This window comes from Diabrotica undecimpunctata, chromosome 1 (genome assembly GCF_040954645.1).
Source record: "Diabrotica undecimpunctata isolate CICGRU chromosome 1, icDiaUnde3, whole genome shotgun sequence".
NCBI lineage: Eukaryota > Metazoa > Arthropoda > Insecta > Coleoptera > Chrysomelidae > Diabrotica > Diabrotica undecimpunctata.
The window spans coordinates 3,538,478-3,557,720 of NC_092803.1; the positions used below are offsets into that span (position 1 = coordinate 3,538,478).

The 19,243-nt window shown below is 33.4% G+C and overlaps 1 protein-coding gene across 1 annotated transcript in view; it reads right to left on the minus strand.

Moving 5' to 3' along the window:
* Window positions 1-3,941: 3,941 nt before the first annotated feature.
* LOC140444301 (aldo-keto reductase 1B-like) overlaps window positions 3,942-19,243 on the minus strand; it is a 31,603-nt gene continuing 16,301 nt past the window's right edge. The window contains exons 2-5 of the mRNA XM_072536051.1: window positions 15,281-15,565; window positions 14,913-15,107; window positions 5,415-5,770; window positions 3,942-4,075 (exon numbers count right to left, since the gene is read on the minus strand). Of these exons, the coding sequence (XP_072392152.1) occupies window positions 4,030-4,075; window positions 5,415-5,770; window positions 14,913-15,107; window positions 15,281-15,565 (882 nt within the window). The 3' untranslated portion in view covers window positions 3,942-4,029. The remainder of the gene's footprint in view (window positions 4,076-5,414; window positions 5,771-14,912; window positions 15,108-15,280; window positions 15,566-19,243) is intronic.

The window sequence follows — 19,243 nt, forward strand, 5'->3', positions numbered from 1 at the left end:
TTTGTGTATGGCTATTTTTGTTGATATTTTGCCTGTATATGTAATCGAGCAGAAGGTAATGGGTTTTTTCCCTGGTGGTGGAAATAATAATTTCAGGGCTTTCTTGTATAGTTTTTGATTTAAAATTTTATTAACTGTTTGTTCGTTGAACCCGTTGTTTACTGCTATTTGCTTAATGATATTTAATTCTGTATCAAAGTTGTAGACATCGGAATTTTTATTTTTCTAAGTAACTATGTACACAGTGGTGTACACAAACTTAAATGTGGCGACTGCCCAAAAACTTACATTGGTCAAATTGGTAGAACTTTTATCAAACGTATAGCAGAACATAAAGGGGTTCTCAATAGTAGAAAAACAGATTCTACATACGCATTTTACCTTCTAGACCATTATCATTCTTTTAATGACGAATTTCAAATTCTTCACATTCAAAATAAAGTCCTTAAACTATCTTTATTAGAACCTATGAAAATCAAATTAAAAAATACAGACATAATTCTGAATAATTAACTTGAGACGAACAGTTCTCCCCTCCTCAACTTATTCAGTTAAATACTATAAAGTTTATAGATCACTTAAGAAAGGCACTTTGCCGAAACAACTGTAGTGATAAGATATTTTAATAATTTTGTGGAAGTTTTGAAAACAAAGTTTTCAGTGTTTCATTGTTATATAAAGAATATGTTTAGCTGGTTACTTATTTCTTATTTGTCCAAATGGTGAAACTAATGATCTCATGCGTCTCTCTACCATGATAAAGGTTTGCTCGAAACGTTCTTCCACATTCCGAAGCATTTGCGGAATGATTCGTAGACATTCGTTGACGTAAATCTTCTAAAGATAGAGTCATGATCTCGTTGATCATTTTCAACAATATCTCAGGTCAAAGCAGGATTAATCACGTCGTCCAGTAATTGCAAATACATTTTACTTTTGTCTATTCTAAGATTAATGTATAGTGTATTATAAGGGCTTTTAAACCAAATATTATTTGACACCTCATTGCCATTAAAAATAATTGAGCTGATTCTTACCCTGGCTTAGGGGTGAAAGTAAAATAATCGAAAATACCGGAAAATGTATTCCCTCTTAATCAAAAATTTACCTATTGCTGAGTTGAGCTGAGAAATGTTGTCGCATTTCCTGATGATAATGCCTCTGTTTAGTTTTCGTCCTACCACCCTGGATATGTATAAACCAAAAAGTAATCAATGATATGGGTACAATTTACTATTTTTATTGGAAATTTTACTTTAAAATAAAGTTACTTTTAAAATACTTTTAAACTTTTTAAATACTTTTACTTTAAAAAGTTTTTTTTGATTTCGATATACATATTCGGCTTGTATACAATCCGAGCATTTGAACACAAAAAACATCAATACAATGGGCCATCCTGTATATAGTCCTGATTTGGCTCCGTGCGATGTCTTTGCGTTCTCGAGAATCAATCAACAGATGAGAAGGTTATACCAGAGAACTAACGAACACAGAGAAGCGACACAACGGTCCAAAAGCGTGTACCATTTTTGTATACGCATGCCCGATTCTGGTTGTTTAACTGTCAAAAACACTATTTATATAATTTATTTATAGTTAAAAGTTTATAGTTATAGTTAAAATAGTTATAGTTAAATATATAAGTTTATAGTTATAGTTAAAAGTTTAATTTATATTTAAAATGTCTGGATATATTTGTGCGTTTCGAGGATGTTCATCTGTGACAGGAAAAGGAATAAGTTTATTTAGATTTCCTAAGAATAATAACAGGTAATTACTATTGCTTTGTAATTATTATTAGTTATTACATAATAGTGTTGGTTTGACTTTCGAACACTAAGCCGACGCCGACGTGTCTGTCCGAGCTATAAAAAATAAACTTTGGTATGCCAAGGGATAGTTCAAAATGAAAACATTAAATTTGGTTTCAGTGCTATTTCTTTTATTGAAAGACGCAAGTCTCCGAAGGCTCAGGTCAAAAAATCAACAGATGGTGGCCGGGTGTCAGCGCGCTCGAAGACAACAATACGAATATAGTATTTTTAGGAGATAAAAATATATAGAGGGTTTTATACAGGAGAATATTTGATTTAAGAGCGTAGGCGCAAAATTTCGGGCCAATGATTTTTAAATGCATTCATTTTTTTCGAATTCTGAAAAAACTAATAAGTATTTTTGAAAAATTTTAACGCAGAATGAAAGACTACATTATTACTGAGGGCCGAAAGTCCCTAAAAACTTCTATAATGTTTATTATAATAAGTTACAGGGGTGAAAAAAAAAAGAGAAAATTAAGTGTGATTTTTAATTTCAAATATCTCATTAAAAAAACTTTTTGTTTATTCTAAGGAACTTTCGACCCTCGGTAATTGTAATCTTTCATTCGGCGTTTAAATTTTTCAAAAATATTTGTTAGTTTTCTCAGGATTTGAAAAAAAATTATTGCATTTAAAAAGCATTGGCCCGAAATTTTGCGCCTACACTCTTAAACAAAACAAAGAAATTACTAAAATGCTCAAACTAAAAATTGTTGGAAACACAATTAGACCGATAATTGGGAAAATCTTACAATTACAACAGAACAAGACTTCAAAATTGTAAAAACATGGTTACAAATAAACAATCTTACATTAAATTATGAAAAAACTAAATACTCATCTACTTTTTGCTATATACAAAAGTTGTCTGCCAATTTTTAATTCGTTAAATATAAATAAGAAAGGTCAAATATATGGATCGGAGTACATAAAATATTTAGGAGTTTGAAATGGGTATTACAGATAAAAAATATTAAAACTTTATTTGTTGTATATCTCAATATTTAGTAACATTTTTGTGACTTAGTCAAGAGAAAACTGTAAATTTATTAAGATTAGATATTGACAAAAGTTAAATATTTCATTACTTACAATATACTTAGAATATACTAATATTGTTATAGTTGTAAGTAATAAAGTATTATTTATAAATACAGAAAAAGTTCTTTGTTTAAAATTTGTTCTGTTAAAAATTTGTAGTGCCAAAATGTGGATAGAAGCTTGCAGACGAGAAGATTTGTTATTCAAAATGGATTCACTTTATAATATTTATAGGATTTGTGAACTGCATTTTGAAGATAATGTTATTGTAAAAGGAAATAGAAGAAAAACATTGGTGCATGACGCAGTACCTTCAATATTTTCATATAATACGACAAATAAAATTGACCACGGTGAAGATATCGAAGAACCACCAAAGAAGATTATCGTTTTAGGTTTGTGTACATTTAAGTTAAAAAATCATATTTTTCGAAAGCAATATTTTATGCTGATATATTTTCACGCTAAGGTTTTTTTAGAGAATGTTATTGTTTCTGGATCGACCCCATAATTAAAAGAAACAGACAAATTAATTTCAAATGCTGAATATTTACCTGCTGTTATTCAAGGTAGGTATATAATTTGACCTAATTGGAGTGGAAGTTAGATTGAGTTCAACTTAGTTACCAGAGGTTGTAATACCAGACAATAATTTATTGTTTAATCTTGATAGTAAAAATCATTACAATATTTTACAATTACTTTTTGGTAATAACCTCTCAACTGTAATGGATTCAATAATGCGTAAAAGCATTGGCCCGAAATTTTGCGCCTACGCTCTTAAGAATTTATATTGTGTGATATGCCCACTGACTATTAATTTTCTGGTTGTTAGCTGTCATTGGCGGCTTGGCCACGTAACTTCAAAGGAGTGTCGCTTCTCTGTATTCCTTAGTTCTCTGGTTATACCATAAAAAATCTCATTTCTATTTCGGATCGGACTGTCGTAGATGCTTCGACGATTGGTTTGTTAGAATGCTAAAGTATATCGATCTTAACTTTATGCCTCGTAAAATATTTCTGATTGTTTTCATTGCAACTGAGAAAAAAACGGGACTGGATAGAAATAAAAGATTAAACATTAACACAAAATATATTTTAATATAAAATTAAAGATTTTGGTTAGATATTTATTAAATGTAATGATGAATGTTTGTTGTTTTCCAGTTTAGTATTCATCGTTGACGAATGGATGGTCCTTGTGTGTGAAGGCACTGAAAAAAATAAAAAAAATGTTATCAAGATAACAGAGAGATATAATAAAAACATAAATGCAATAGTAAAAAAACATTTTTCGTATGATCTTTTTTGTCTTTGTCTTTAAAATTAATCGAAGTAGTAACTTTTCTGGCATATCAACTACTAATATAAACATTAACAGAATTATAAAAAGAGCTCTAATATATTTCAATTGTAGTTGCACGGATAATTATATCCTTATTATTTTTAATTATTTATTAAAAGTTTGTTATTAGACAAAGCACTGCGTATGGCAAGCAAACGTATTAACACTGAATCGCCGAAGACTTAATGCTCTGATAACACAGGGCAACAAGCATAAGACCCTGAACACAGAGTATAATTTTTCGAAAGTTTTTTCTGCACTGACATTCTAACTTAAATATACAAAAATATCTATTGTTGGTCATTTTTGAGGATATGTAGACCCGGCTTGCTGTACGTGATTTCCTTTTAATACAAAAATTAGCAATTAATCTTATGGATTCTAGAATAAGGTGGGTTTTTTAGCTCTCGAATAAAAAGGGGTGGTTTGTAGGGGTTGATAGGGTTGGAGACGTGTTATTTCGATCAGTAAACACAATTACTGTATGTGATTTTATTTTGATATGATACAATAAGCAATTTATCTTAGGGATTCCAGGGTTAGGTGGGTTTGCCAGCTTGTGGATTGAAAACGATGGTTTCTAGAAATTGGTTGAGTTTGAGGTGTGTAGGTTAGAGATTTCAGAATTCAGAAAGAAAATTCGAGAGGCAAAAGAGAGGTGGCTCTCCGACAGATGCAAGGAAATAGAAGATCTGGATAAAAAGTATGATAGCTTTAATTTACACAAAAAAATCAAAGAAATGACAGGTTCTAGAAAACGTACAAAAACGAATATCCTTAAAAATGATAAAGGGGATATTATTACTGATATGAAGAAGAGATTATGTCACTGGACCAATTACATCCAACAACTATTTAATGATGAAAGAGAAGAACTGTCATTAGAAATCACCGAGGATACTGGATCACCAATATTAAGAGAAGAAGTCATCTATGCCATCAAAAACACAAAAGAGGGTAAAGCTACTGGAACAGATGATGTGCCAATCGAATTATTAAAACTCATCGATGAAGATGTTATTGATGTAATGGTTGAACTCTTTAATCTAATATATCAGACTGCCACAATCCCCAGACAATGGCTGCAATATCATTTATGCCCAAAAAAGCTCTGTGATAAAAATAAAAAACATTTTATCATAATATTAGACGAAAAGAAAAAAATCAATTTAGAAGTAAGTTAGGTAAGTCAAAAATTATATACTCACTCGTCATATGGGCAGATTCTGCCATTGCAGTCGAAAGTGTTGAGGGCGGCAACATCGGCGTTGGTGAGATTGAAGTCCCAGATGTCGAAATTCTGTTGGATCCTGGACTTGGTCACGGATTTTGGAATGACGATCAATCCTCTTTGGATGCCGTACCTCAAGACCACCTGAGCGGGTGTCTTCTTGTATTTATCAGCGATCTTCTTGATTTTAGGATCTTCCAAAAGTTGTGGGTCACCAGGTTTGGCCCATGGCCTGTCGGGGGATCCCAATGGACTGTAGGCTGTTACGACGATGTCTTTGGATTCGAGATAGTCGATGAGTTTTTGTTGGTTTAAGTATGGGTGGATTTCAATCTATAACAACAAGAATTTTATATATAGAAATGTAGCTATAAGTTTTCCTACTATTAAGAATCAGCAGATTACGATGTCCAATGTTATAAAAAGGAAGAAATCAATATTTTTATTATTATTGTAATTATTATGTTTCAATAGTCACTTTTAAAAGTCATTAAATATAGTAGTTTGTAGTATTTCTCAAAATTGTAACTTTTTATTTCAAAATAAAGATTTTCTTGGGAAACTTAACGTTGAAGAAACATTTCTATATTAATATAAATACATCTTTAACATACTGAGAAAATAAACATAAATTGTCTATTGGAAAATTGTTTGGAAATTTATTTAGTATTTACTTAAATATAACTAACTACTAAAATTGAAGTGGTTAGAATATTAATAAATATTATAATGTTGCAATATTAACAAATAAAAATTATCTCGATATGATCAGCGGATTAGAAATCCAATAATAATATCAGTACTATTTAATCTGGTAGTAAATATCTCTCATTTATTAAACAACGAAGACACTTCATAACCGTTATCATTTAATAAAAAAATCTACTATGTCAATATTATATCACACGCAGATTTTGAAAAATTAGAACAATTTATCAGTTTTTATTATCAGAAAAAAATATTGTTTCCGTGTTTAAAAAACTTATCAGTTATATTTTATTAAATTATTTATTAGAGCACTAAATTAATATTTATTTTGTATTATTGATTTTTTTAAAAAGATCCCATAACTATGTAGTTTGGCACAGTGGCGTACCCAGGGGGTTTTGGGGGTTACCCCCCCCCCAGGACCCTATTCCGACACTGTTACTCACACATTTTAAGAACTCAAAATGGACATCATAAAAAAAAATTCGGTGTCCAACCAAACCTGCCCCCCCCAGAGGCAAATTCTAGGTGCGCTACTGGTTTGGCACTAACTGATGAAAACGTAAAACAGCATAGATTAAGATAATTAGAATAATAGAAAAAAGGATTAACCTATAGATGATTTATGTTGAAAAGATCCATGGTAGAAAGATTTGCCAAATTTAATAAGTAAGTCCAGATTAAAAGCATTTGTTTTTTTCTATTTTTTGAGAGTTTTCCGTAAGCCGCCCATGCCAGTCCTATTCTCCTGTTTAGCTCCGTTGTTTGATTATCTCTGCCTAATTTAATCTCGTAGCCCAGATATTTATAGCTATACAACTGTTCAATTTGCGTGCCGTTAGTTGAGATGTTTTTCGCCAGTACTAGGTTGGTCATATATTGTGTTTTGGAGAAATTAATTTTAAGTCCAACTCGTGTACACGAGCTCTGAAGGTCTCGAAGAAGCTGGCAGACATGATCTACCCGGTCTGCAATAAGGACTATGTCGTCTGCAAAGCTCAAGTTGTTCAGAAGTTCTCCATTTATTTTGACTCCAATATTCCCCCAATTATTGTTTCTTATAGCACTCTGCAACAAAGCGGTGAATAGCTTAGGAGAGATGGTATCTCCTTGCCTAATACCCCTCTCGAAGGGAAATGTATTTGTGTTGCCATAATACATTCTAACTGCAGCTGTTGCGCTTTTATATATATTCCGAAGAAGAGTTGTGTACCTATGATCAATACTGCACTCTGTAAGAGCTCTTAACATGGAGCTATGCTGGACTGAGTCAAACGCTTTCTCAAAGTCTACAAATATTAATATCAATGGCTTGTTGTATTCTGTAACTTTCTCTATTAAGGATTTTATTACTCGTAGGAGGTCATTCGTTCCAAAGCCACTCCTAAATCCGGCGTGCTTTAATGGTTGGTGAAAATCCAGCTTAGGTTCCAGTCTGTTAGTAATTATTCTCGTAAAGAGCTTATATAAATCAGATAACAAGCTGATAGGTCTGTAGTTTCCAATTTCTGTTACATCTCCTTTTTTGTGCAATATTATCATAATGGCACTATTCCATTTTTCTGGTGTAACTCCTTCAAAGAGGCAGGCATTATAAAAGGTTTTTAAAGCTTTTATGATGCATTCGTCTCCTAATTTTAGTATTTCACTTACAATGACATTTTCTCCATTTGATTTGCTGTTCTTCATACCTTTCAACGCTGATTCGATTTCCTCTTCGGTTATATCTGAAAGTTCCTCTGATCCTTGATTTTGTATGGCTGTAATTTCCACCTCTGGAATGTGAGCATATCGACGAGATAATGTTCTATAAGTACTACTCTTCGATAAATTTCATAATTTCTTGTTGTTCATATACAGCATGTCCTGGTCTATTTTTTAGCTTATAAATGTTCCTGGTTCCTGTCTTCAATTTTCGTTTTAGAACTTGAAGGCTTTTATTTTGTTCTATGGTATTAGTTGTTTCTTTAGTGTTAAAATCCCTTATGTCTTTCCTAACAGCTTTTAAAATGGTTTTATTTAAATTCCTCAGCTCTGCGATGTTCACTGTGTGCTTATCTTTCATTTCCCTTCTTTTTTGCATTAGGTTCCTTGTGCCTTCTGTAAGTTTTTCATTTTTCCTTGTTTGCTTAACTTGACAGTTCTTCTGTGCCTTCCTTAGAGCGTCCACCAACCTTTCGTTAAGTTGTTCAATATCGGTTTTATCTTGCACGTCATTCTGAAAGTTTCTATCTATTTCTTCCTGGTATGCCCTTGTGTTAGTAATCGCAGTGAACGTAACATTTTTAGTCCTTGTTACCATATTTCTTCGTTCCTTCTTTACGTTAAGACTACCTTCGCTCTAACCATTCTATGGTCACTTGCGGTTGAAAATTTATTTAATACAGTTATGTCTTGAACAGCGTCTTTTTTGTTAGTGAAGATAAAGTCAATTTCGTTCTTGTTTAAGCCATTTGGTCCACTTTCTTTTTTAAAATGGGGGTTCATGACATATAGTCTGTGTTGCAGAAGAAATTCTATAAGAGTTTGACCCCTTTCGTTTCTGTCGCCATATCCGTGAGGTCCAAGTACAAACTCCGAATTATCCTCCGAAATAAAAATATCGGGAAAGAAATGCAAGGCATAATTTACAAAACAGTCACCAGACCAATAATGACATCCGCATAAGAATCACGAAATAGTAGAGAAAAAAATTGATAATAACACACTATGGGACAAAGCTAAAATTGAAGTACAGATATACAACGTAGATGCAAGGTGGAGAACATCAAGAAATGAGAGGTAGCCTGCAGAGGTAGCTTACTTAGACGACTAATCTATAAGGATTTTATATTTTTAAATCGTTTTTGACATTCTTATCTATTATACGTGATATTGGATATCATGTCTATGAAATCTCCAAGAAGTACAATTTTTTTAAAAGTTCATAAATGTTTTTTGTCCAAACCAATATTTTGTTTCTTCAAGTGATCGTGCACCACATTTTTGCGTTAATTTAATTCATAAGAATTTATGATAATAAAATCGAACTATTGACCATTGCTGTATAACGTAAAAACATCGGAATGTTTAGGTAATGTAAGCGCTGGCGATACACTGGTGTTGGCCTTGTTCTCTTCAAGGTTGTTTATACAGACTGCCACAATTTTTGAGCATTTCAAATGTTATATAATTTAGATAAGCAACTTGTCCCAAACATTTACTTCTTTAGCACATCTATCGCAAAATATTAACTTCTAGGAATACATCAGATGAAAATTTAGAAATTAATATTAATTAGATGTTCTAGCTTTTATGACAAAAAGGAAAAGATAAAAGATTAAAGATATTTATGAATGAAACAACCACTGTTTTATTAGTTTTTACAAAAATACATGTAATTTACACGTAAATATCGACGAAGATCATGACATAATTTTATCAGAACGTCGAATTGAGCTACAACGAATATTTGATGTTGGCCAGAAACGTGCCAAGATAAAAACATCGTGTTCGATCTGTGTCGGTTTGAAAAAGATGGAAACTTCTTATGAATGAATTCTTCTTCTTCTTCAAGTGCCCTGTTCGTTGCGAACGTTGGCTATTAACATGGCAATTCTGATCTTATTTGCGGCGCTTCTGAATAGTTCGACCGATGTGAGCCCGAACCACTTCCTCAGATTTTGGAGCCACGAGTGTCTTCTCCTGCCTGGCCCTCGCTTACTGTCTATTTTTCCCTGGACAATCAATTGCAGTAGACGGTACTTATTGTGTCTCAATATGTGGCCTAGATATTCAAGCATTCTTTGTTTAATTGTATTCACGATTTCTTTCTCCTTTCCGATTCTTTGGATTACCTCTGTGTTGGTGACATGTTCGGTCCAGGATATACGAAGAATGCGTCGGTACACCCACATTTCGAATGCTTCTAGTTTTCTCGTGAGCGTCTCCGTCAGCGTCCAGGCCTCCACACCATACAGTAAGATCGGAAAAATGTAGCATTTAACTAGACGTAGTTTTAGGGGAAGAGACAAATCCCTGCTTATGAGGAGCTTTTTCATATTGCTAAATGCTGCTCTAGCTCGTTCTATTATCGCCTTAATTTCTGTGGCCTGTTCCCATTTTGCATTTACGTTGGTGCCAAGGTACACATAAGATTCTACATGGTCAATTAGTATGTTACTTATCCGTAACTGTCGAGCAGGCTGTTGCTTCCTGCTTATCAGCATCCACTTTGTCTTCTTGAAGTTGAGGCTCAGGCCGTATTCCTCACTAACTGAATAAACTCTTTCCATTACCTGCTGTAATTCGTCTATGGTACTGGCAAGGATCACCGTGTCGTCGGCATATCTTATATTGTTCGTTAACTTGCCGTTTATTTTTATGCCCTCATTTGCATTTTCCATACATTTATTAAATATTTCTTCGGAATAAATATTGAATAGGAGTGGGGATAATATACAACCCTGACGGACACCTCTTTTGATCTGCACACTTTTAGTGAGTTCGTTGCCAATTTTTGCTCTTGCTGTTTGACCCCAGTATAGGTTTGCCACAATTCGAATGTCCTTGTCGTCAATACCTGTCTTTCGAAGAATATCTATCAATTGTTCATGATTGACATTGTCAAATGCTTTTCTAAAATCCACAAAGCACAAATACACGTCCTTATCAACGTCTCTACACCGCTGTATAAGCACCTGGAGAGCGAAAATTGCTTCTCTAGTTCCAAGTGCTTTCCGAAAGCCAAACTGCGTTCTATCAATATTTGACTCACATTTATCATTTATCATATAGATATATGAATGAATGTTGGATATAATTCTACAACCTATAATGAAGACACTCTGATTCTCGAAACCCTATGAAATTTCTGGATCAAAAATCTACTGGAAAAGTTCTAGCTTCAGTTTTTTGGGATTGATTGATTGATTTTTTTTTCTGTATTAGCATAGGACTCTTATTTAATATTCTGATGTTACTGATCACTTTGCCAGAAAAAAATTATAATTAAAAATAACCTTGACAAAACGTTCAATAAAAAAAAATGAGAGTGACGCAGAGAGGAGAGGAAAGAGCGATATTGGGAGTAACCAGGAATGACAATGGGCAATGGAAGCACAAAATCGTAAAAGATGGAGGACAATAGTGGATGCAGCTAAAACTCGCCATGAATTGTGAGACAAGACAAGATGAAGAAGAACTGCTAGAAGCAGTACATGCTTGACTTGCAGCGTGAGACAATTTTTTTTAAAAGTTGTAAAGGCGTTGCAGATTTGTTTTAAAAATGTATCTTCCAAAGGCTTGGGTCAGGCCATGGAGCTGGGGTATCTACATTGTATAAATGACGTGTACCCTATCCTCCATGCTATGGCATGCTGGACGAGCCATACAGTCTGTAGTCAACACCCCGAGGTGTGAGCGGGAACACAAATTGTATCAATACTCATACGCTTATGAAACGCACCTGGCGGATCATAAGGGCCTTCACATTTTACTCTGTTTCAACTTGTCTTGAGTAAAATGTCTTTAATCTTTCCTATCAGCCTCTCTTGGCTAACTCTCGTTTTTTTTCCGACCCCGAATGGCTATTAGGTTTCCGAGGGCAGACGGGTCACTACATTTACTCCTACTACATACTCTTCACAAATCCTGGTCCTCCAAGTCTGGGGGTTTGAACGATGGGCCAGCACCCCTTCTTCTAGAAAAAAGTTATTTGCTAAAAATTTCGATCAAGAGCCTCGGAATAAGGACGGAAACAAAAGACGACGACTGCTACGAAAAAGGACTATGAAATTGGCCACATGGAATGTACAAGGTCTAAGAACCAAGGAAACTGAAGTTTTTCAAGAACTAGAACGACAACAAATAGACATATGCGTTCTCACAGAAACAAAAAAGAAAGGAAAGGGAAATGAAATCAAGAACGACTATATTCATTTATACAGTGGAGTTGAAAAATCATTAAGAGCAAAAAGAGGTGTGTCTATAGCCGTGCATACAAAACTCAAAAACAATATTAAGAGTTGGGAAGAGATAGACGAGCAGATCATTATGATGGATCTTGAGAAACATGGGGAGACGATAGTTATAATAGGAGTATATGCTCCTAGTGACGATTCTGATACAAAAGTTAAGGATGAATTCTATGACAAATTGCTTGACGTGTTGACCCATGTAAACCGATCCAAAGAAATATGCCTATTAGGAGATTTCAATGCTCGGGTAGGCAAAAAATTACAAGACAATGTGGTAGGAAGATATGGTGAAGACAAAATAAACAACAACGGAGAGCGACTCATTGATCTTTGTGAAACATTACAGCTTAAAATAATGAATGGATTTTATCAGTACAAAGATATACATAAATTTACCTGGGAACAACCAAAGAAAAAGATAAAATCTATAATCGACTATCTCATCCAACCAGAAAACAAAAGGCTCCAAACAAATGACGTAAGGGTGTATCGTGGTGCCGAATGCGGATCTGACCACTATATGGTGGTCGCAAAAATAACCATACACTACAGGAAAGTAAACAAGAACAAAATTGAACAGGAGAAGGTAGCAGCTTCCACAAAGATAAGATATAATATTGATAGCCTCAAACAAGAATCAGTACAATTCCTCTACAAACTTAGACTAGCCTCAAAACTAACTCACTTAACTCGAAGAGAAACAGCCGAAAAAGAATATCAAGATATAAAAAATTGCATTCATCAGGCGGCCAAAGAGGCATTGGGGTACGAAGAAGCTGACAAAAGAAAAAATCCTGAGTGGTGGAACGAAGAAGTAGGAAAATTAATTAAAGACAAAAAAAAAGCTTATCAAACATGGCTATCCACGAAAGACTCAGAAGACCGCAGAATTTACAGCAGACTCAACAGGGAAGCAAAGAAGGAAGTCACTAAAAGAAAAAACGAAATATGGGAAGAGAAATGCGAAGAGATGGACCGATGCTTAGGAGGAACCAAAGTGACACAAGCTTGGAAATTCATAAAAAGTATTGGAAAAGAAAGAAAAGATGAGGGAAATATAAACCTGATTCAAAATAAAAAGTGGGAAAAATATTACGAAACGCTATTAACAGAAAGTAGGCACGAATTTATGGAAAGACCTGACCATATTTCAATGACAGAAAACTCAGAGGTGCATAAGATAAACAAAGAAGAAGTGAAAAAAGAATTGAAACAAATGAAAAATGGAAAAGCACCCGGGCCTGGAGACATTCCCATCGAGTTGGTGAAACATGGACCGGATGCTCTTTTGGAAAGCATAGTGAATATTTTTAATAAATGCTTAATTGAAGGCCAAACGATTCCAGACGATTGGAATTTGGCCCACATTAGCCCCATTTATAAAAAGGGAGACAGAAAAGAATGCGGAAATTATAGAGGCATTAGCGTAACTAGCTCGCTGGGAAGGTTATATGGTCGTATATTGAAAAGAAGAATAGAAGAGGAGTATAAAGAAATTGAAGAACAAAGCGGCTTCAGAGCAGGAAGATCGTGCGTGGACAACACATTTACCCTTCAACAAGTAATTGAAAAACGAACAGCTCGAAACCTCCCTACGCATCTGGTATTTATAGATCTGGAGAAGGCTTATGATACAGTTCCTTTAAAACTCTTATTTAGTGTCTTGACGAAAACGGACCTTAGTACAACATATCTAAAAGCAATACTGAACATCTATAAATGTCCTCAAAGCACTGTGAAAACAGGAAATACTTTCTCAAGGGTATTTACAGTAACAAAAGGCTTGAGACAAGGATGTTGTCTTTCCCCCACCCTATTCAAAATATATATCCAAGAAGCACTGCACCAGTGGAGACAAAAATGTGCGGGAATGGGGTTGAAGCTTAACAACCATTATCTGACAACGCTGTTCTTTGCAGATGATCAAGTACTAATTGCAAGCTGTGAAGAAGATGCAGATTATATGCTTAGAAAGCTCAAAGATGAATACGAAAAATGGGGGATGAGTATGAATATGTCTAAAACAGAATATATGCGAATAGGCAATGAAGACGAAGACCCGGATTTGGAAATTAGACAAATGAAAAGGTGCTACGAATACAAATATTTGGGAAGTATTATCTGCAGTAAAGGAACAACGGAACGAGATATAGACTATAGAGTGCAACAAGGCAGGAAGAGTGTTCAAATTCTGAATTCGATACTTTGGTCCAACAAAGCTACTATGAGAACTAAAATGACTATATACAAAGTAATTGTAGAGCCCATTCTTACATATGGAGCAGAATGTTGGCAAATGACAGTAAAAGGAAAGAAAAAAGTTGACACGGTTGAAATGGACTACCTAAGAAGAGCTTGCCGTATATCAAGAGTAGAACGTATACCTAATTCTGAAATTAGAAGAAAAACAGATAGAGTACACACAACTTCTGAAAGAATAGAAACTAGACAGTTAATATGGTATGGACACGTACAGAGGATGGACGACAACAGATGGCCAAAAAGAGCTATGGAATACAATCCAAGTAATAGAAGGAAACGAGGAAGACCAGCCAAGTCTTGGATACAAGGTGTTATGGAAACCATGAAAGATAGAGCCATTGATGAAGACACCTGGAGAGATAGAAAAAGATGGCGATCGAAATGCGGGAAGCGGCAGAAGCTGTAGGATCCCCGCTTATATATATATCTTCCAAAAGCACACGATTTAATAAAAAATCTATTAACAAAAAAATCCAATAATAACTTTAAGTGATTGCTATGACTTAAATAATTTTGTTTTTAATGTAAGGTCTTTTTCATCGACTTACCTGGTTGGTAACTGGTTTGATTGAACAGTTGGCGAGAAGACGTTCAGTTTGGCGTTTGTTGAAGTTGGAAATACCGATTGACTTGACAAGACCCTTCTTGACTAGAGCCTCCATGGCTTTCCATGTGTCCAAGTAATCTACGTCACTGTAGGCTGTGCTGCCATCGGCATTTACTGGGAAAAGATCTCCGTCTTCCTGTACAGAAATTTTAAAAATAAGAAAACAAATACCCGATTCCTTTAACATACAGTATATAACGTATATATATATCTTAATTTTTCTTGTAAATATACAACATGCTTTGTATAGATATTTTGTAGTTGTAATAAGAGTGTGAATAATGTTATATCTTATGTTGTCAATGTTACCTTAAGAGCAAAAGGCCAGTGAATCAAGTATAAGTCCAAGTATTCAAGACCTAAATTCTTCAATGTTGTCTTCACGGCTGGTTCTACCAAGTCGGGTCTGTGGAAAGTGTTCCAGAGTTTGCTGGTGATGTAGATATCGCCACGTTTGACTGTACCATCGGCAAGTTTGGCCTTCAAGGCAGCACCTACTTCTGGTTCGTTTCCGTAGACGTGGGCGCAATCGATGTGACGGTAGCCAATGTCGAGGGCATCCTTGACAGCTTGGGTAACCTCACCGGGCTTTGACTGTAAAATAATAATGGTTTGGTTAATATAAAAAAACATTAACAAAAGAAAAAAATAACAAACATCATAAATAATAATTTTGCTACGATTTAAACATATAATACATGATAATAGAAAGTACAACACAAAACACGAATATTGCCGTACGGGTAAAACGTATGAGCGCAGAAACAGCTGACATTAAAGCTTCTCGCCGTATAATCGGTATTTTGCAGAATTACTCAGTAATCATCAGTAATGTATTGGTTATTGATCGGTGTAGTAGTGTATTGTTATGATGACCAAAATTTACTTTATTGAAAATTGTATCTAGATATTGTTTGATTATCACAGAAAAATACAAAAAAATTTAAATTTAAATTTGATGAATTAATTTCTCAGGGTTATTAATTTAGTTTCATAGAAACTAATTAAAAATAAAATCCTTTTAATAACGTCCTCTTTTAATATGGGTAAACAGATCCTACTACATTCTGCCGAGGAAATTGCGACACAGTTGGTCTCATTTAGCATATTTCGGTCACGTAATGAGACATCCAGAGAGGTATAACCTTCTACACCTCATAATACAGGGTAAGATCGCCGGAAGGAGAGGCCCAGGCCGACTAAGAACGTCCTGGCTCCGAAATCTCCGGGAATGGTATCAAGAGACCACCGCTAATTTATTTAGAGCCGCCGTAAACAAAGTTATTATTGCCAATATGATCGCCAACGTTCGATAATCGGACAGGGTACTGAAAGAAGAAGAAGAAGCATAATTAGAACCGCTTCTTTGATTTTTGTCTTTTTACCATCCGTTTCTTCTAGGACTCATTCATAGGATATTTGAATCATTCCATTTAACCCTATGTTCATTATCCCATGCGTGTTTACATATTTGAGATCTATCAAATTCTCTATTTTTAAAAATAAAAATAAAAATAAAAGGAAAATACCAGTATTAGTAAGTCGGTAACATATAGAGGATACATCATTTATGTTTTTTTAAATAACAAACATATAAAATCAGAATTTGGTGTTTATTGAAAGTAAACTAAAATGCAAGACCAAATACTTACCATGTCGGGATAGTATTATGAGGTTTTTTTTTCTGGTTTTTCCCTCATAATTTACTATTAGGCGAGCGGTTTACCCCTCAAAAGACGCTTAGAAACAGAATATACCGACTAAAATTCTTTTTGCATTTCTAATGCACCAAACGTTTTTTATTCGATTCCATATATTTTTCCAAGATGAAATGTATTTTTTTTTAATTTTTACAAGTGGGCCGGCAATTGTTATTAACAAATAACTAATACAAAAAAGCAATTTCACCGAATTGCTTCGGAATCAATTTTTTTTAGGTGTATCTCATCAAAATAAACACTTTTTCTCTCTTAATAATTTTTCGAAAAATGCTTCCTTTTCGAGTTATTTGCATTTTTTTGTTGAAAAAATGCCTTAATTAGTGATTTTTGGGATTTTTTTTCTAAAAAACTACTAAATGAATTGCAATTCTACAAATAGCTTTATAATCTTTGAACCGTCGAGTACAAGTTAGAATATTTTGACAAGGATAATTTTTTTCTCTCTTGCTAAAAACCCAAATATTTCGAATATGCCTTTCGAGCAGTCTACCGCTAAGTGTGTACAGCGGTTGCGGCGATACAGGCGTGCGGCACGTAGAAATACTTGTTTAAATTTAAAAAATTAATTCAATACAAATATTACGTACAATTTATTAAAAAAAAAGATATTTCTAATTATTTTTATATAGACATATTATAATTAAAACAATTAAAATTAATTTTTTACAATGCTATAATAATGTAATTTTTCTTTTAATGTACGTGGTGACTATATTATTGAATGTTTTATTACAGTGAAATACATTAAGCAATATATAATTAATTTTCATTAAAAAATTAAAATTTAATATTAATTATACATCGTTTTCATTGTCAATAATTTGAAAATTTTCGTCAACAGCAACAGGATTTCCATCTAATAAGCTGATTTCATTGTCTTCAATAAAGTCGTCTTTAACATTTTTACAATTCTCTGGTGTACATGCACATACTGCGCAGCATTCTAAATTATAGGAAATACAATTACAATATTTCGTAGAACATTTTCCGGTACATGAGCAGAAATACTTTTGTAACATATCTAAACTAGTTTCGCCTTCAAAATAATTAAAATCGAAACAATTATTTTCCATTGTCCAACCATGGGTTAATGGATCAAGAGATGAAATAATATTGTTTTTTGCTTAAATCCATTCATTTATTTGCCACTTTGCTCTTAAGTAATGTTGTAATAATGCTGGTTTCGAAGGTAGTAATTTTTCATTAGATGCATTTTTTTAGCGCCTACAGCACCTCAACCGCTGTACACGCTTAGCGGGATACTCTCGAAAGGCATATTCGAAATATTTAGGTCCACGTTTTTAGCGAGATAGAAACCATTATCCTTGTCAAAATATTCTAACTTGTACTCGACGGTTTAAAGATTATAAAGCTATTTGTAAAATTGCAATTCATTTAGTATTTTCTTAGAAAAAAAATCCCAAAAATCACTAATTACGGCATTTTTTCAACAAAAAAATGCAAATAACTCGAAAAGAAAGCATTTTTCGAAAAATTATCAAGAAAGAAAAAGTGTTTATTTTGATGAGATACACCTAAAAAAATTGATTCCGAAACAATTCGGTGAAATTGCTTTTTTGTATAAGTTATTTGTTAATAACAATTGCCGGCCCACTTGTAAAAATTAAAAAAAAAAATACATTTCATCTTAGAAAAATATATAGAATCGAATAAAAAAGGTTTGGTGCATTAGAAATTCAAAAAGAATTTTAGTCGGTTGATGCTCTGCTTATAGGGGTAAACCGCTCGCCTATATGGAATCACTAATAGGAGATTTTTAACTGTCATCATGGCATGTGTTTGTCTTTTTTAAGACGAATTACATGCTATGATTTTTTCTGACGGATATTCTCAAGTTAAAGTCATCCCAGGAACGCAACAATATTGGCAATATCATTTTAAACTCGTCTACTTTAAAATGTATAATGTATGTCTGAATTGTCAATATAAATGAGTCAGATGAAATTAAATTAGAAGAATTTTTCACCAAGTAACAAAAAAAAACAAAGTGTGTTTAATTTACTAATGTTTGTATTTTGAGAACGATTTCTGAAGTGGAAATTGAAACGTCAATAAACGTACATTAACTTTAATTATGGCTTATACCCATTTAAATAGAAATTACTCTAACATGCCACAAGAAAATAGCTTCAGAATAATATTAAGAAACCTTTAGTAGTTGATACAACTAATACTAAATAAAAAAAAAGATGTATATATAAAGACAAAATATTTTGCATTAATATCTTTGTGCATAGTTGATTTTTCTAATATTGAGTATTAGCAGCTGAAAAAATAACTTTATTATTTTGGGATTAACAAGGATTACTGATATCTTTATTTTGTTAATGTGTAAAACAATATCTACATGCAATTGTCGCAATCTTCATTTTATACTTGTTATGAATATTCTCGTTATCGGAGCTATTACATAAGCACGTATAACCAAAACTAAACAACTTTTACGAAATTTATTATCCTCTGTAGATTAAATTCTTATTTAATAAGCTAGGGTTAGAAGATAACGTGACCTTAGAAGTCAACTTTAACG